Raw genomic sequence first — 19,961 nt, 5'->3', positions numbered from 1 at the left:
GTTCTGTTGGCTTGAGCCTTTGTCTTCATTTCATTGTTGAGAGGCCCCTGAGCACCCTGGTACAACCTGGTTGATGGAGCATACAGATAAAAGCAGAACAGCCAGAGCACAGTCTGACATGTCCTTAATGTCATCCCACTCTGCACAGGTGTTTACAGCAGTGCTGATGTTTTGTGTCCAGCTCAGAGAGAAAGAGAGGATGAGGAGAACTTGCGGTTCCAGCAAGAGGAAGAGGAGCTGAAGGTGTGCAGGGTGAACTGTTAGCAACCATCTCTGGTCAGGCAGTTCTGCTGTGTAACTGGGATTTGAACTACAGCTCTGAATTTCCTTTGTCTGCTTCTGAGTCACTGCCAAACACTGACAGGCACTTCTGATCTTGATTTGTCACAGAAAAAACCAAGCTGTTTGTTCTCTTGGCTCTGTAATGTACTTTGGATTTGACCTAGAAAGTTCATTTCTGGTAGAGAAAGACTCCTTCATTGCCTGGTATTTGTAGTGTTTTTATGATGATAAAGTTACCAATCATACAGAAACTTGAAAAAATTATCCATGAATTGCAGAGATGAATCAGCAGAGCTCTTAGTAGGTGTCCATTTACAGGACTTGCCTAGTGATCAAATAAATACTCTATTACTTCTGATTCATCTGGTTTCTCAGTGGGTAGTTATAAAAAATTGCAATTTAAAATATTTATTGTAACATTGTTAAATGTATTTTGTAGTTTATAGCCAGTTTGATTTCAACACAGAAAAGCTCTAAAAAACTTTGTCTATTGGTGCTCCCTAGTGGTGAAGTTTGCCTTCAATAGAGATGGAGAAATTTCACTAGTTATTGTACAATTCCATATCTTAGTTGATTCAAGTCACCCAAGAAGCCTCTTTGGAGATGTAAGGTCATTCACACATTGCAGATTTGTAGGATTGAGCTTCCATGTGGCACAGGGCCTCTGTGATGTGAAGAATGTACATTGCAGCAAAGAAAATCCTTTCTCACTCCTAGGCTTTGTTCAGTCCTGTCCGTAGTGTTAGTGTGCTACATGAACTGTCCTAAACAAATGAGATATGCCATTCTACTCTTTTTCTCACTCTGTGTCCAACAGAAAGCCAGGTACCACTGCAGTGTGCCTGGCTGCCTTCCCATAAGTGTGCAAGGTTGGGGACAAAGCACTTGTAGAAAGGACTTTGATAAATGCCAAACTGGCTTCACTCGTGGGCTGAACTTCATGAATTTGAGAAATAGCTGAGAGAAGAGGAAGCCCCACAGCACATATCAACTCTTGCCTGCAAAACAACTGTACACAGCCACCAACCACAGCTCTGTGCCTCACGGAAACTGCCAGTAATCCTGGGCAAGGCTGACTGGTTCGGATTTTGCAGAGAAAGGAAATTCATCCCTGGTTAGGCCCTGGAGAAAACAGAAGTACCAGAGAATCACAACTTTCTGGACAGAGGCAGAGTCTGAGCTGGGAATGGGTACACTGGGGAAGGAGCACAAGTTAGGGGTGGATCCAGTTCCCTTCACCTTTTGCTGGTGAAGTGGCTTTCAGATCCTGTTTTAATCAAACCATGTGACTGGCTTTGAATGATAATTATCAGACTTGTTTGATAGTAGTTATCATTGTTTATCAAGGATCTTATTGCTTTGCACTGTTCTTTTTGATGTTTTTCCGTCCTTTTGTTTTTCCATCAGGAAGGCTCTTATCTTCTGATCTGCAGTCATTTTCAGCAGCGTGTTAACTCTTTCAGGAAGCTGAGATCTACCAGCAAACTGTCTGGAAGAAAGCAGAAATAACTGTGGAACCTGTAAAGGAAAATTTTGGTTTCTAGTAGTTGCCTTATGTACACACATCACTAGACCTTCTGTCCCCATGCAAGAAAGGCCAGCACAGCAGATGGTCCCTGCAGTTGCAAGATGTATTTCCAGTGGCCTGGAACACAACCTTTCTCCCATGTACTTTCCATGACTTGGGTCAGCTTCTGAGAAGGGTTCCCAGGGAGCATCCAAAGCCTCTAGGCAGGCAATACACACCTTGTATGCAGCTCCCTTGATGCTGACAGATGTTTCAGATAACACTGGGGAAATCAGCTGGCACAACCTGCTGCCTTCTGCACTGTTGGTATGCATGCAGGTACTCATGGCACCACCATGTGAACCGAGGTGAGTTAGTTGTGTGAAAGGGCAGGTACTTATCCTGTCTTTTTCTAGAATATCTGTTAAGTAAAAGTGCCTCACTGCTCTGTTGTCCCTCCAGTTTGATAGCACTCCAGAAGTACCATTTCTCAGAGAAGAGCTAGCACAGATGCAGTGTCCAGCATGTCTTGCTGGATGATGTTTTGGGGATTCTAAATCTGGTCTTGTTCACTGTCTCAGACCTCAGCATCCATCTCTCACTCCAGTGCTCCAGTGCCTATGGGTACCAAGAGAGTTAATTTGCTGAATGACTTAAAGTGATGGGAAGTAATTCAGGCAGCAATTGCAAATGGGAGACTGTGGTCTCCTGTTGCCATGTGACAGACACTTATCCAAAAGTGATGGTGTCAGCTCATTTGCAGTGTGCTCATGGTCCAGCCATGAATCGTGGGCCAGGCTGATGAAGCAGAACAAGAGAATGTGGCCAAAATGCCGCCATCTCTCCCTGCATTCATCCCTCTGTGGCCTTTCAGTGGTGGCTGCTGCAGGCTCCTTGCTGTGGTGCCGAAGGTGCTCTCTATTACAGCCAGTACTGTGGAGCAGCAGTGACTCTCTTCTGGGACAGACCAGCTCAGATTCTTATTCAGATGGTTCCTTCTCCCTTGGAAACTGGTTTGGAAAGTTTTACTGTGCAAAGGGTGTCTGTCTTTCCACCCATCTTTCATGATGAGGTGAGGTGGCTGAGCACTGAGTGACAGATGCCTGCAAGTAGCATCTCTGGTTGGTTCCAGTCCCCTCCTCTGCTGGTAAGGTGCTTTACAAACATGGAACCTAGGATTTAGTTTCTCCATAATTTTGGTTCTTCACTGTGTGATAGACAAAACCCACTTTTTAAGCATTTCAGGCCCTGGAGGAAGGGGTTTCTTTTTGGTTCAGGGGAATGCATTTATGCTGTAATTGTGCTGAGGTAGGCCTGTAATCTTGCTTCTCTCTGTCTGAGCCATTGCTGGGCACTCAATGGGGATAAAATCCAACGTGTCTTCTAAAAGTGAGAAACTTTGAGTTAATTTCCAGGTAACCTGTGGGCTAAAGAGGTGACAAGACAGTGTCCTGAAAACAAAGGAAGTTGCTGAGCTGGTATTTCCCTCCTTGGCTCCAGCCCAACCATTACCATGGGGTACAAGCAAGAGGGTAGAAACCCAGCAAAAATGTTTGTGCTGGGTGCTCCTGGTGATGCAAGCAATGAATGTGTATTTCAGAGCTGAATACCCTGACTGGGCCTAATCCAGAGCAAAACATCCTGAACATATTTTCAGAAGCAGTAGCTAGTTCTGCTTGCTGCTGTACAGAAATCACCTTGATCAGACTCACACCCACACTCCCCAAAATGGTGAAGCCCTTAGTCCTACTGCTGATGTTCCAAATACTTCCAGATTATTAATTAAACTCAAGGAAGTATAACAGAAAGAATGCCTGACTTTGTTCATTCAAAAAAGCAGCAGAAGAGGGAAGCTGATTCCAAACCCTGCCTCATAAAACGTGAACCTGCTTGTCCAATCCTTGGACTTAAAAGAGTTTTTCTTCACAGGTGCTGCTGTTCCCCAGAATCCTCCACGTTGATACAATCCCTCTTCTCAAACCTTGACTCTGCTCTTCAATCCCTCCTCTCTGCAGTGTCAGGGAAGAGCAGAGCCATGGGATCCCTGGTGAAGCAGAGCACAAGCCACAGGTGCCTGGCTGCAGGGCTGCCTGCCACTGATGTGCCATGCCAGTGGCACTGCCACCCCTGTCCTGAGACAGCCCAGTGAGGGACAGAGCCTATAGGATATTCTGTGATTTACTTTTCTTATTGCCACAGGCTGTGTCAGAGCAGCTCAGTATTGAAGTTGTTCAGACAGCCTTTGTGCTTAAAGGTGTCTCTTTTTTTTTTTCTTTTTTTTCTTTTTTTTTTTTTTTTTTTGTTGATTCAATATCCTTTCTCATGGGGGGCGTATGTAGAGGAAAAACAACTCTCTGAATTATTAAATTAAGTGAAAGGTGTATTTTCCTCCCACTCCATCCTGATAGTAAATTTTCATCTGCCATGTAGGGGTGAAAGATTTCCCTTGTGCTTTGTTTTCAGGAGAATTTTGAGGGGAAAAATTGTCTATTAAGTAGTACCACTTCATGCTCTCAAAACTCCAAATTTGTTAGAACACAGTCAGCTGAAGCTATGTCTGTAAGATCAGTGTGAGATGAGGGATGTAGTGCACTAAACTTTTCCTATTAATTATCTGAAGAACTGAAGGTTGGTGGTAACAATCCACAGATACAAATTTTATGGGACAGGATGAACAACTTTTCCCATCTCTGTACAAAGGGAATATGGAAAACACCAGGGGATGTTTGCATTCTGATGTTTGTATTTGCAAAGCTGTTTGATTTCTGGTTTGCTTACCTCTCAGAAAATGCCGTGGTGTTTGGCTCCTTCCTTCTTTTCTTTCCCTTTTGCAGTTCTAGACTTTCTCCCTTGAGCAGAGGTTTGCAGTGAGAACATGGGCTGCTCTAAGAGGGGAGTTAGAGGTTGACTTGGGAGAATAACATATCTTTTCTGAGTATGAGGAATTAGATATAGGATGAAATAGATGAGATGTGACCTTGTGAAACCCAGCTAGAAATGCTACAGTGTCAGACAGAAGACTCACTGAATTTCTTTGAGGTAATATTTCCACATCCTTTGAAAAATGATCTTTTACACAGATATTGCAGCAGAGATGAAGAGATGTTATGTTTATTTTCCTGGATAAATATTTCTTGCAGAAGTAATGAAACTGAGGCCATGAATATGTACATAGACATTTCCAGAGTCTGGGGGCAATAAAATGGCACCTACACACAGACGTCTGTGGATTGCTCCCAGTTTCATTCCAGTGTCAGTGCTTTTGTCTTTAAGGAATAATGCACCAGAACTTGCAAACAGAGGCTCAGTAAGGTACAGCAAATATGGGAATATATTTCTATGTGGACGCTTTTCTGTGTGAAAATCAGTTCTAAAGGTAACCAAGCCATCATTTGCTGTACTGTTGACTGAATTTGTGAGTGCTTCTATCTCTAGCTGACTGTCAGGACAGAGGATGAACACAAACACTAGGGTGTTGTCCACTGCTTAAGATGCCCTTGAACATCCTGTGGTGTGGGGGGAAGATGCATTTATGCAAGAGCTAACCTCCATCCTGAGCAGAGGGTGAGATTGTTTTGAAGGTATCTGTAGACCTTTGAGAAACAGGTACAAAATGGAGAGCAGTCCTTCAGTGACAGGCAGCCAGCTGCCACACTTGTGAAAAACTCCTTTCTTTAGTCACCTTGGTGACAACAAAAGTGTCTATTTTGTTGTTGTGGCCAAGACCCTTCATTTGCCTCATCACCTTGCCAGCTTGCAGATGAGCTGACAGCCTCCTGGGGCACATCAGCAGCTGTGTGCAGCCGAAAGGTGAGTTAGCCCAAACAGTGCTCTTTGCTGCTGTGGTCTGTAAGTTGCAGGCAACTGATTTAAGTCCACATGACCTCCCACCTAAGCAGTCAATATAGATGCAGTCGTGCTGTTCTCATGCCCTGGCTTTGGTGTCAGGTCTACCAGCGTCCGATTTACCACCTAATGTTTCTGTTTATGCTAAATGTGGTGCTTGTCCGTGAGCTCTAATTACAAATGGCTTTTTTTGGTAAGACTGCGTTTGCAAAAGACTGCTTTTAGACACATGAAGTGTCTTTTTCTTTATAATCTTTTAAAATTTAAAAACTTTTTAGTAACGCCTTTTTTTCCCCTGACATGAAGAGGTAAAAAAAATGGTTTCTCAGCTAGAAGGTTTTAGGCATCTGCATTATGTACTGTGAAACTGACTTGCAGCTCACAGCTGTGGTTTGTTTCTTCAAGGCTGGGAGTAACCAGGCATTTCCTCTTTGGGATCCCACTGGGGCTGGAGGGGCTGCCCTCAGTGAACTGTGAGTGCTGAGGTTTAGAAGATGCTCTCTGGAGGGTAGAACAGAATATTTTTCACATAACTTTAAAAAATCCCAGCAGCAGCAATGACAGAGCCAGTGGTGATTATTTTGATTTCCTATGACAAGTTTACACAATGTAATAAGGATCTGGCAGAACATAATTTTGCTAATTTTGTGCTCAAGTTGTGTAACAACACTTCTTGGCCAAGCTCAGAATTAAAAAAAAAAATGGCAAAGGCAACTGGAAAATGAAGCTATGCAGGAAGCTCTGAGGATGCTTTTTTTCAAGGAGGTAGATGACCTAGGATCCCAACAAATTGGGAAATATGTTTTGAGGACTCTTGACATCTTGATATATTTCTGCCAGTCCATTGGAGTCAAGGGGATTCAATGCAGGATTGCCCTCTGCATGGAATCCTTGCTGGGTACTTGGGAGGCCAGGGATTCTATTTCATATTGTGATTATTTTTTTAGGGTGAACTACTTCTTTGTTTTGTACTTGGCATTGGTGTTCGTGTTCTGCATGTGTGTGTTCTGTCATTTACCATTTTAATCCCTGCCTTGGCACCTCAGGGGTGGAGTGGTGCCTGTGCTGCAGGACAGAGGCTGTCAGTCCTTGTTTGCTGGCAGCGCTTCCCCAGGGTCAGTGTACAGATCTCGCCATCCAGGGCAAAAGGCAAACAGCTGTAAATAACCTCAAATGTTTTTGGACTTTTGCTTTCTCTGCTAGCCCCCCTTTTGTGGAGACAGTGCAGCAGCAGACAGGCATTTTGCCTTAGTCTGGACTGTCTCCTGTTTCTTTGTGAAAGCAGTAATGAGTCACGAGCATGAGCCTTCTTACCAAATTCTCACCCTCTTGCCGTCAGGCTGAAGGTAGAGAGATTGTGAAACTGCAGTGCATTGAGACACTTTGGTCTAATGCAAATGTACTTTGATTCCTCTTGGGCCATCCTGGGCAGCTGTGTTGGTACAAAGAGGTGGTTCTCCACACTTCAGCAGAACACATCTCCCTGGGGGTGCAGGCGCAGAGGCCACTTTGTTCTGGGCACTCCTGCCACCAGATCAATTTGCCTTTATTAAAAGATAACCAAATCAAACAAAGCCTCTGGCCTTCCATTTGAAAGACTGCAGCAAACCACACCAGGGTCGCATGAGTCTGCAATATACACTGACTTTTCAGGGAACAATCTTACAGTAAGTTGAAAAGGAAGATTGTTTTTGGTTGGCTTCAATGCACACATATTACAAGACATATGGAGAAGTGTTCCGTGGGGTTTGGGTTTTTTTCTATTTCTTTAAAATGTTAAATTACTCTCTCATGTGCTAATATCTCTATGGCTTCTGCTGCACTGATGGGTTGGTGTTTTGCTCCCTGGTAAGAATAAAGAGAGGTTTTGTATGTACAAAAACATGTATGTACAAAACAGTGATGGAATGAAGCAAGTAATTTTTCTGTAGGGTGTCATCTTTTTTCCAAGCCAGCATTGTTGGTGCAAGAAGCTGGGAAATCAGGTAAGGAAAAAGAAAATATCTGTTCTCGTCTAAGTCCACTGGCAACTTCCTCTTGTCTTACCATATTTTGTATTTGATTATACTTAAACCTCTCAGAAAGGCTTTCCATGTAAAAAGTGCTGCAAGTTCTCACTTCACAGCAGTGAAGTGCCTTTCTTTGCTAAGGGAGGAAGCAATGCTTGAACTTCATGCGATTTCATTTTTCTTTCAGTGACATATAAAAATCATAATAGCATATGTGGCTAATAAACTAATAGAAAAACAGTTGCACAATTTATTTCAAACTTTTTAAAATGAAATATTTTGGAGTATTGTTTTGAAATAAGTACTTTGGTTTTTAAATGTCCTACTGGGTTTGGGGGTGGGTTTTGAGGTAAACCAAATTTGTAATGCTGTACTGTAACAGCCTATCACATTTAGTGTTATTCACCCTCATGATGAGGTTTGTATTTTTTAATTAACACATATTTTTTTCTGTAAAATATGAGGGGTTTTTTGTTTGTTGGATTTTTGTTTTGGGTTTTGGTTGGTTGTTTGTTTTTGGTTTTTAAGTTTACCAGGTATTATTACTTCCTAAAGACTGTCTATAACCATCTATCTCAGCAAATAAAGTTTGACTGACCACTGGAGTGAGAAACAGGCTAGATGTTCTGTTTCTGCTGCTGGTGGAAAATTCAAATTTGAATAGTGATGGTTTGCTGTTTCAACTGTCTAGTGAAAAATTTGAGAAGGAAGACTTCACTGCAGTAAAATGTTTATGCAAAGGGGGTTTAAATGTATGTGAAAATTAATTGGTTACAGGCTAATAGATGAAGCTGCCTGGTCTTAAGGTCTTGTTTGTTGTTTTACAAACTGTGGAAGAAGAACTTTCATATTCTTATTCTTATTTCTAGAAAATACTTTTGAGGATAATTCCAAGCAGTGAAGAACAATAACAGATCTTTATTTGTCACAGTCAAAATAATTTGTAAGCAACTTCTGAAACAGAAATATGCACAGTTGTATTGGTATCCTGATAAATGGGTGGCCAAAAACCCATTGTGACTTTTAGTCCCTGAGATATTGACTGAATTAGTGCTATGCATGATTGCCCCTTTCTAGGTGCCCTGCTTAGCACCTTTGTATTTTGAAGCAGATTTATAGACTGTGCACTTCAGAGGAGACATCTTTGCAAGAGCATTGAGTGATAGCTCCTTGGGCTTCTGTTGCTTGTGTCTGTGATGTAGATGGACTCCTTCGCCGTGGGCATGACTGTGCCAATGCGCCTGGTGTTGCTGAGCCTGGTGATTGGGAGCAGCCAGGGGTGCTACTGTGAACATTACCCTTGGGGGCCATGGTCTGCCTGCTCACAGACCTGCAATTTCGGCACACAGACCCGGCACAGGTAGGCCCCAGCCATCTCATTACTTCTGAGAAAAATAACACTTCTGGGGAGAGGCACGCATGTCCAAAGCTCCACCTTCCACAATATATTGAAAAAATTGTCATGCTCAAGTTTTTATCAGATAAATAGATCATCTTTTAATTGCAATGCTTTAAAATTACAAAAAGTTGTATATAGAGCATTGCTGCCCGTGAGGCAGGGAGGGAAGGGCAGGGCTGGAGTTAAATGATGCTTGAGATTCCTTCCAACTCAGACCATTCTAGTCCTATGAGCCAATGCCTCCAAACAAACCAATATCTGCCAATAGGTGCAGTGAGGGGAAGAGCCAGGTCCCACGTGTGCTTTGGGCATTCAGCCCCTGTGGACACAGTGAGGCCCCGCTCTGGGAGCCCTGCACCGGGCACAGTGCCACAGGAAGGCCGAGCTCCCAATTTCCTCCCTGCACCATTAGTTTTATGACAGCAGATGATGTCAAATAAAGATTCAGCAGCATCAAATTTGATGCATCTCTGTGGTACAATCTAAACTTGTGAGAAATCCCTTCTTTTCCTCCTGACTCTGTCTGTAGCTGTCCTCTGGGGCATCTGAAGTGACATGAATCAAAAAGAATTGCTCTTTAAACTTAAGGCATATTTGGATTTTTCTTGTATCAGCGTTCTGCAACTGCATATTATCTCTCACGGTTTCTCAGTCGGGTTCAAATCATTTTGTCAGCCTTATCCCACAAGTAGAGAGCCTACGATCTGTCTATTCTTTCCTAGCATATTTTTAATTTTTTTTTTTTAGGCAAATAAGAATGGATGAGTATTATAGCCAAAACTTCTGTGACCAGCTGTGCACAAAGCATGAATCTCGTACATGTAACCAGCAAACATGTCCTATCAACTGTCAGCTTGGAGACTTTGGCCCTTGGTCAGAATGTGACCCATGTGTTAAAAAACAAGTAGGTATAAAACATATTACGTGTGGGTTAATGCAAGAAATTATGCTAAAGAGATCTCCTTGTTTCAACTTTATGGCAATTGATCTGTAAAATGACAGTTTAAGTCAACAAGGAAATTGGTTATGAATTATACAGTAGGAGCTGGAGAGAACAAGTTAAAGTAAGCAGATCAAATCAGAAAGGGGTGATTTAGTAGAGTAAATCCATTTATGAGGCTGCTTGTGATGCTTATGATAAACTTGCTTCAAAGTTTCCACTGCCATAATTAAAGGTGAATTTTCTGCATAAAGAATCAACTTCACATAAAGAATAAACTGTGAAGTGTTCATATCTGCTCAAGCAGGAGAAAGTCACAGAATCTTAGCTTATCCATAACATTCTGTATGCTCTAAAGACAAGAAAAATAGAATCAAATCATCTCTTGAAAACAGTCAACAGATCCTACATTGCTGCTGGCTAGAAATTCTCGGGCTGTATCTTGCTCTGATAGTCAGGCTTGGAATTGCTGTTAAGAAATACAGAGAACAATTCCCTGAACCTTCACAGCATGCACAATCCCCCACCTCCACAGGTAGGTGTGCTCATATCTGTGAGACAAACACCCAGGATGGTGTTTTTTTCCCCTTGGGCTTTTCTCTGTTGACAGTGGCACACTTAGAGACAGTAGAGAGTGAAGAAATGAAAAATCAGATTGAAGTGAATTTGACCTAAACAAACCAAGCCCTGTCAAATGTAAGGTTGTAGAGGACAGAGGGAAGTGGCAGCAGATTGTGTGGGGCAGTTGTATGGCTGGTGGGCATGAAGTTTGAAGCTGACCATGAGAGCATCTCTGAGGCTCTGTGCAGACACAGCTTACGTCCCTCTGCATGTACCCCTTGGTTGGAGAAACCCATGCCTGTATGTCTTTACATAGATATCTAACTTTCTGATGCCCAAATAGGGTAAGAAAGACACACAAAAGAGGTTCTACATGAGAGAACCAGCCTGTGGGGTTGCAACTAGGATGGGCAGTGTGAGAGCAGAGCAAGAAGAATCACTGAGAGACTGTGAGACAGAAAGCTTCAAGAGGTGAAAGGGAGTTTTCCTCTCAACTGGACTGATTTCAGTACCCTCTTATATGTCTGAGTTTCTTACCTTACTTCCCTATACAAATGTATTAATTTTAGTAATTTTAAGTATTGATGCAATATATATGCTTCTTCAAAGCAAAAGGTGCTTTTGTGGACTGTGGTCCATTTTCCCCTACAAACGATAAAGATCATTGCATGTGACCATTATAAATAGGAACAGCAAACAGAATGGAGGACCTGGCTTACAGTATAAGAGTGAAGACTTGTGTAAGCAAATTCCCATTGATGGGGAGGGATAAAGAAGTGGAAGATCTGACAAATAAAATAGCAAGTTATGGAACTGAAATAGAATGTAAGGAATGGTTCTCATGAACTTGAAAACTTTCTGGTGTTGCTGTTTGCACTCTCCCTTTAGAGTCACTTAGTTACTGATTTTTACTGGAATCTTCCTGCACTGTTGTCTCCAGGGCCTGTCTATGGGGAGGAAAGTCTGGGAAGGAGCCATACTTTTCCAGTGGGAAAAATTTTGGAGGAGAAACTGTTCAGGCACATGCAGACAGGTCTCACCAGCAGTTCTGTGAAGCAGAGTGGAAAACATATCTGAAGTGCTTTATCTATCACCCTTCAACTTTACTGTTCTGTGTGGAGGGTGCTCTCTCAGAGAAAGAAAACTCAATGAACTCCCAGAAACTTTCAGGAAAAACATTTTTGTCCTCTCAAGTCATCCAGTTCTCCTCAAACAAGAGGTCCTACATGTGGGACTCAAGCCACCTGGGCTGTCACTGTCAAGGTATTTCTAATTCAACAGAGATGGTAAAGAACAGGAAAAATCTCTGTAAGCCTGTTCTCACATAATTGCCTGCTGTACATACTGAAGATACAGGGATGGAATTTCTGATTCCTTTGGTGCTGTAGACCAGCTAGTCTGCAGTGTAGTCATTTGTGCTCCATCAGGGCTAATGAGGCTCTTGGGTACCAGTTCCCTGCCTGCCTCACCTGGGATGATGGCATGGTACAATGGAAGGACAAGAACAACTGATTATTTCCTGCAGGGCTCTGGTTCTGATAAAGCTTCAGCAGCACTGAGGCGTGTGGCTCGGCACTTAGCTACAAACACAGCTCACAAAAACAACACTGGGTTTATTTCTTCTGTCTTTCAGTTCCGTACACGGGCGCTGCTGCGACCATCCCAGTTTGGGGGCCAGACCTGCACCGAGCCACTGGTGGAATCCCGCCCCTGCTTCCCAGCCAAGCTCTGCAACATAGTGCAAGTTGACTGCAAGAATAAATTCCAGTGTGAAAGTGGTAATGATAATCCTAATTGTGTAACTGCAGTGCTAACAGTTAGGCAAAAGATTAGATACTGAGGCAAAAGACATCCGTACATTCCATGCATAAATTCCAGGGAAAGGGGACCGGGGGAAAAGTTTATGTGAGGATTTTATATGTATTAGTAACAGCTTATCTTTTTCAGTTTCTTCTATAAGTAATTAAAATGCTGTTCCTAGCCCGGGATGTCGCTATGATCATGATAGCTGGACATAGCACTGTTCCAATTATATCTCTTAGCACAAATTTTTCATACACAAACATAATGGTAGAGTATGCCTGAACATAAATTCTCACTATTTTTATTATGGGCTTGTGGCTATTTCTTCTTTGCTTCAATTTAAATATACCAGATTAGACTAAATAATTTTATCCACATATCCTTTTACCAAACTTAAAATTAAGTCCTTGCAGCTTTGAATGGAGGCAAAACTCACAGAATTGAAACAATCATTTTTTAATTGGGATAATCTTGGCCTTATACTAACTCGGTGATAACATCTGTGGCAAGCTCTTACCTTTGCAAGGGAAAAAGACAAGACTGCCCTTTTCTGCATTTAGACATGGTGAACATTTGCTGCTGCTGTTTCTCTGGTGCAGGTCGCTGTATCTCAAAAAAATTGGAATGTAATGGAGAAAATGACTGTGGGGACAACTCTGACGAAAGAAACTGTGGAAGGAAAAAGACTGTGTGCAATCGAAAGTATGAGAGCATCCCAGGTGTGCAATTAATAGGCAGTGGGTAAGCCAACCCTGCTAATTTTTTTGTAAGCTTTAGTTTCTACCTCACTAATTTGCACGAACAAAATAATTCCCAGTTATCATGTGAGAGCATTCATTAAAGCATGTAATCTCTCAAATTAGAACTGGCAATAAATTATAAAAATACAGCAAAACAATCAGGCTAGGACTTGCCTGCTGCATCTTCCAGTGCTGCTCTGCAGCTTGAAATCATGCCAAGTGCTTCAGAAATTTTGAGGAAGTTCCTCTAAAGATGCTTGTCTGTGTGACATTTCACAGGACACCAACTAATTCCTAGCTATTAATTAAAGCAATATAAAGTTTAAACATGGGATGCCTGTCCCAAGCAGACTTGCATTTTTTGGTTGAATTTTGATCTCAGTGTGGTCCAGTAAAATCACTTATGGTAGAAACAGAGAACCAGTAGTTCATTTTTCTATAAGCATTTTCAGGTTTTCCACTTAAGACTGACTGCCTTATGCTGGCTTTGGGGTTATCAGTAAGGTTAGGCACTGCTGGAAAGTAGGAAACTGGATTGTTACTTGTAGGAATCTGATGCTACTGCAATGAGAAGTTGTAATTCTTTTCAAAGCAGTAACATGACCCAGATGCTCATACTCTCAATTGAATCTACAATACCTCAATGCAGCTGTATACCATGAAATGTTGCAAGTCCATACATCTTTCTGGAGTTGTTTTATCTCCGGAAATATTTTTTTTGTTAGATTTCACATTCTGGCAGGTGAGAGCCGAGGGGAAGTTCTTGGCAACTCATTCAACGGAGGACAATGCACAACAGTGAAGCGCAATGAGACACGGAAATTGTATCGTGTCCCTGCAAATCTGGAGGCTGTCAGCTTTCAGGTACTCTCAAGCAGCAGCTCCCAGCTGTAAAACCCTTCTGTAAAACCCTTCTGTAATCACAATCCCAGTTAACTGTTAGGTAGTACTGTATGTTTTAGAACAAGATTTCTCAACCTGGTGAGGCTTGAACATGCTACAGTTGATGTATGGAAAGGGGATAAATTTTGTTGCTCCATTCACGCCTTTCAGATCTGTGTTAACTCAATGTACCATATATCAGAGTCAATGTGATTGATTTGAACTTCTCCTGCTTCCTTGTGGCTGTGGCCTTGTTTTGTTCTTTCTTGGTATACCAAGGGCCTTCTCCTAGCCAGACATCATCTAGGCAGAAGTTTGGTCATCTCCTAAGCTTATTCCAGCATCACTTCTGTATGTTTGAAGCACCAATGGCTGCAGCTACAGACTCCAGCATCTTTCCTGTCATCTGCAGCCTTGGGACCCAGCTCCTCCCTGAACCATTTCAGCCCCTCAGTCCTGCCTGTCCTCTGCCCAGCCCCTCCACAGTGCAGAAAGGAAAGGAGACAGACACTGAGCCTGGGAAACAGGAAGACAAAATATACACAGCCTGGAGAGAAGATTCACAGGACAAGCTGGGGAATGACCAAAATGAACCTGGAGTGTATGTTATAAAAAATCTAGGAACCACTAATACCTTTTTCATTGACACTAGCATTCAGAAAATACTTTGAATACAATAGTTGGGGCACAACATCTGGCTGTGTTCATACAAGCAGGCCCTGACTGAAGCCAGATGCTGCATTGGGAAGAAAAGAATGCAGGATATGAAGAAAACTCAACTGATGGATGAAAACTGATGATTTTTGTCACAGGTGTTGTGAGAGTTTAGAATTACTTTAACAGAGGCAACTGAAAAAAGGATACCCAGCTACATTCCACAGGCACTGCAATTGAATTGGCCATGTAGGATTTGTCAACAATGATGAAAAATTACTGTGTGCAGAAATATTCAGAGGGGAAAACCAACCTTTGGTTTGCCCCGGTCTCTTTATAGCCAGCAAGGTTCATTAAGTTGTTGATGCCCACTTGCAGAACTTTTAAGGGTTTGCAAAACTCACCTTTAAGAGTATATCTTCAACATTTAGAGCAGCTTCTCATATAGAAGGGTCACTGGATAGGGTCTTCTTGGAACTCCACTGTATTTTCCTGCAAAAGCATATGACTTCCTGTAAAATGGAAGTGGAGGGGGAGAAGGAACCACCTCATATCCCAAAATCCTTAGCAGCCCTATTAAGCAAACAGGTCTAGAGAAGGGAAAAAAAATCTCATTTTTCAGAAACACACAGGGATTTTCCCAAATTTTGGGGAATAATTAATTTCTTGTCAGAACTTGTTGGAAAATATTCCTAAGGTTTAGGGCACAGGGTGAGAAGCTTTAGAAGAAAGTGTTAAATGCTTTTTGGTTGTTGTTGTATAAAAAGCTATTAGTGAGTCTGCTTCTTAACTTGCATTCATTTTGTCTCTTAGCCTTTCTCAGACTCATCTTTTGTGTTAAGAACATTTTTGTGGCTTACTTTCACATCTTGAATAATCAGGCATATTTTTTCCATTAAAAAGCATCAAGAAATCAATAATTCTTTGCTTAATGGTTTTCATATTATCATTTATGCAAATGAATTTTGCTTTATTGAATTGCCAGGTAACAGATGAAGAGGATGATGTAACATCAGATTTCTACAAAGATTTAACTCCCCTGAGTGACAGTGCTTCTGGCAGTAGCTCATCCACTCGAAGGGGTAAACATTCTTCTGGTATCCCATTTTTATTCTCAAAAAAGACACGGGTCCAGGTTACATCATCTTCCTCCTTCAAGAAAGCTATTAAAGCCTCGCATGAAAAGGTAATTGAATGTTGTCTTCAGTTTCTTTCTTTCAAATTATTTCTGTCTCCTTGTTTCAGAACTGAGCTGCCAAAGGCTACTTTCCCTATCAGGACATTGGACCATTAGAATTAGGTTTTAAAAATCCTCTTCTGATACTACAACATATTCCTGGTTGTAACATACCTTTTGTAATGCATCATGGTTTTCTGGGTTTAGTATAGAAAACAAAAGTTTATTCCACTTTTAAAAAACATAGATTTGACATTATCGTATTGGGTAAGCCACTCCTTCCCTTATCCTAATCATAGATTAAGAGGGCATAATACCTAACAGTAGCAGACAACTCAAAAAATAAAGCAAGTGCACTCAAGAATGTTATACATATTATGTACTGGGTATTAATCTACATTATTTTTTTATTTGGTAACTAGGTTGCACATTGGAGTCTCATGTCTGACAACATGCATTTGGCCAGAAAATAACACACCCACAGAAAAGTTTCTCAGAAAAGATAACTTTTTTCCCATAAGATTCTGTGCCTTTAAAGTGAATGAATACTGATAGGGCAAACGATTTTGTATCTTTATAGCTTAATGGCAGTAAATGGTGCGCTATTGTTTACACTTCTGCAAGGGAAAGGATACAGGACTGAATGAAGCTAAGACCTGTTGAAATCCAGGAGTTTTAATGCAATTACAGTGAAGCTTTTGCAAAAACATTAGTCTTAACATTAAGATTTCCTATGACGGAAGTTTGTTGAAGGCCTTGCTCACCTGTCCTAATGGTTAAGCAACTTGATTGCTTGAACAGTCCATTGCTTCTAGTTTGAATGCAACTGTCCTGACTGCTGGCAAACAGTTCACTTTCATGCCTGTGTAGATCCCTGTACACATACCAGGCTCCTCTCTTTACAATTGGCAAGTTTATCTGGGGTAATAGTGACTTCTTATTGGCTTAAACCCAGACCAGAGCTAATTATGAAAATGTTAGTTTAGGTTTGACTTCCAACAGAAAAGTTCTTTTGCATATACATTGGTTTTCAGCATTGTTGTCATGGAAGATGGTGAGGTACAGGAGCAGGTTGCCCAGTCAAGCTGTGGATGCCCCATCCCTGGCAGTGTTCAAGGCTGGGTTTGATGAGGCTTTGAGCAACCTCAAAGCTCCATCCAGTGGAAGTTGTTTCTGCCCATAGCAGTGGGGTTGAACTTAGATGGTCTTTAAGGCCCCTTCCAACCCAAACCATCCCATAATTCTGTGAAATCACAGAAACACACCAATAACTTAGTCTAGTTGGTAACATAACATAATGATGTTATGTAAAAATGTTGTAAAGATGTCATAGAAATGACACGGTTTAAAATCCTTTCTTAATGAATCCACAGCAGGACTGTTACCTTAGGTGTTCCTCATGTTATCAACTGTATCAGACAGGAAGCCTCTATTTTTATCTCTATCTCCATGAATAGTGAGTGTTTGTAGGTAGATGTGTGCTTGCGCATGTTTATGAGACCTACAAGTAAATTCACTTCCTTATATAGTGAGAAAAGAAGACTGTATTGATAACTTAAAAGGAAAGAGGAACTCTCCTGTGCTTTGGGACGTCTCATTCAGACTTTTATGTTAAAGTATATATAAATAAGATATAAATATTTATATTAAAATATATGATATGCACATATATATATTGCATATATGCATATAAATGAACACATTGCATATAAATATGTGCAAAAAAAATTTATATTACTGTCTCAGGGTCTCTAGAGGCCCTAGCCACTTGAAGTGCCATATATTTCAATATATTGGCATGGAAGAAATAGGAAGACTTGATGTTTTTTAAGTTTATTTGCCAGAACTTTTTTAGCTAAGCAGACTGGTCCTCTAGTATGTCTTCATGAATTCTGATCCTTTAATCATAGAATCATAAAAGAATGTAATGGTTTGTGTTGCAAGCAACATTTAAGGGCAACCTGGTATGATCTGCAATCAGCTGGGACATCTTCAATTAAATCCTGTTGAACAGAGCCCCGTCCAACCCAGATTTTAATGTTTCCAGGGAGGGGACATCCCCCATCTCTCTGGGCAACCTGCTCTAGCATTTCATCCTCATCATAAAAATTTTCTTCCTTATACATAGCCTAAATCTACCATTTTCCCTTCCCCTACTGCTGTAGGCCCTACTAAAAGGTCTGTCCCCACTTTCTTATAAACCTCCTTGAAGTATCACAATGGCACAATGAGGTGTCCCTGGAGACTTCCAGGCTGAATAACTTTTCCAGTGTGTGTTCATAGCAGAGTTGCTCCAGCTCTGATCATTATTCTGCCCTACCCTCCTCTGGACCGGCTCCAGCAGGTCCCTGTCCCTCCCGTGCAGGGACCCCAGCTCTGGCTGCAGTGCTCCAGGTGGGTGTCACCTCTAGATCCCCTCCCTGCCCTGCTGCCCACAGGGCTCTGGATGCAGCCCTGGACACGTTTGTCTCTCTGGGCTGGGAGTGCCATGGCTGGGGCATGTCCAGCCTCTCACCCACAGCACCCCCAAGTCCTTCTGGGCAGGGCTGCTCTCAGCAAGTTCTTCTCCCAGTTTTCTCATCCCTGGGATTTCCCAGATTGTGTGTATATTGAAACCAACTAAAGTTTTAGCATCAATATTTGCCAAAATGGCCCAGAATTTTGTGTGTCATGACTGAAACATTAGCTGGCACCATTAAAATTTGAGAAAAGTGGAGTGGAGCAGAGCAGTAAAATCCAGCAGAAGAAGTGTTTTATAATTAATATTTTCTATCTGCCAGTTGGTTATTTGCTCTAGTTTCCTGCTCCTCCTTTTTCTCTTGATCTCTTTGCTTTGGCTTTGTGCCATTAGTTTCCCTTGGCACTTTACAAATCCCTTCTTTCAGTATTTTCTATTTGTTTCCTTTCTACTTTGTACAACTTTAACATAAACAGATTCCATCATTGCAAAAACATATGAATAAGCTCTTTCATAAGAATGTTTTTTTCTACATGTAAGAGATGTCCTTTCCACCTCTGAATACCCTACTACTCTCTATGTTTCCAGTGTTTGAACATTCTCTTTTATTTACCTCTGACATTAACAGCCTGACACTTGAACTCACTGAGGTCTTTATCCCTAGGTTTAATTTTAGTTTTAACAGACTGGTAAATGATCTTTAGAATGGAACTTCAAAATACCCACTCACCAGGTTAGCTGCAAACAACCCATAGACAGTAAAAAGGTGAATCCTTCCTCAGAATGGTTTGGTCACCTTAACAATTGCTGGTGCATTTTTTTATGGCAGAAATCCTTTTAGATTGGTAGGTACTCGGTGACACCATTTTTTTTACAGGAATACAAATACTGGACTATTTGGTATATATTCCCACAATGCAAGGGAGCCCTCAAGAACCTCTCAGAGCTCTTAGAAAATCCAGAACTGCTTTGTTTGTGGTTAAAGCATCATGATAACAGGATTGTTTTGTTCTTGCAGGATATACTCTTGGCTCCTCTAGTTTCTGCACTTACCTGCCTCTGAAGGTGCTAAGACTTCCCTTTTCTTATTTCTAGAATTCCAACTTTATTAGAGTCCATAAAGTAATTTCTGTTGCAAACTTCACAATGAAAGAGTCAGATCTGCAGCTATCAGACGTCTTTCTAAAAACACTTAACCACCTGCCCCTGGAGTACAACTATGCTTTATACAGCAGAATATTTGATGACTTTGGCACTCACTACTACACCTCTGGGAAGATGGGTGGTTCCTATGATATTCTTTACCAGTACAGCTCTGAGGAACTGCAGAACTCGGGTATGTAATCTTTAATGTAATGTATCTTCAGTGATATTTTAAGGAAATATAATTTTTGTTTAACTGGTTTTCATATCCTGATTTTTAGGTCTTACACCACAGAGTAAGTTCTCCAACAGCAAAAAATTCTTTAGACTTTCACAGACTTTCTCATTAATTACTCACATTGCTTACACATAGAGCAAGAAGACATTTTTGCTCTACACTGTATTTGAAAAGTTCAGGAGATTCCTTATTTGGTAAATGTCACTGTGTTCAGGGAAGCCATTTAAGACCTTCAGACCAAGACCGGGTGCCATTGGGAAAAGGCATTACAGCATCCTATAGCATGGGATGAGGTATGAGAGGTATAAGGGGTACTTTCTGG

The 19,961-nt window shown here is 41.5% G+C and overlaps 1 protein-coding gene across 1 annotated transcript in view; it reads left to right on the top strand.

Moving 5' to 3' along the window:
- LOC117010537 (complement component C6-like) overlaps positions 1-19,961 on the top strand; it is a 98,859-nt gene that overhangs the window by 11,844 nt on the left and 67,054 nt on the right. Inside the window, exons 2-8 of the mRNA XM_033085051.1 lie at positions 8,847-9,004; positions 9,791-9,947; positions 12,178-12,322; positions 12,947-13,088; positions 13,813-13,951; positions 15,609-15,809; positions 19,354-19,594. Coding sequence (XP_032940942.1) covers positions 8,847-9,004; positions 9,791-9,947; positions 12,178-12,322; positions 12,947-13,088; positions 13,813-13,951; positions 15,609-15,809; positions 19,354-19,594 — 1,183 coding nt within the window. The remainder of the gene's footprint in view (positions 1-8,846; positions 9,005-9,790; positions 9,948-12,177; positions 12,323-12,946; positions 13,089-13,812; positions 13,952-15,608; positions 15,810-19,353; positions 19,595-19,961) is intronic.

Source organism: Catharus ustulatus, chromosome Z (genome assembly GCF_009819885.2).
Source record: "Catharus ustulatus isolate bCatUst1 chromosome Z, bCatUst1.pri.v2, whole genome shotgun sequence".
Lineage (NCBI taxonomy): Eukaryota > Metazoa > Chordata > Aves > Passeriformes > Turdidae > Catharus > Catharus ustulatus.
This window is presented reverse-complemented; position numbering and strand designations above follow the sequence as displayed.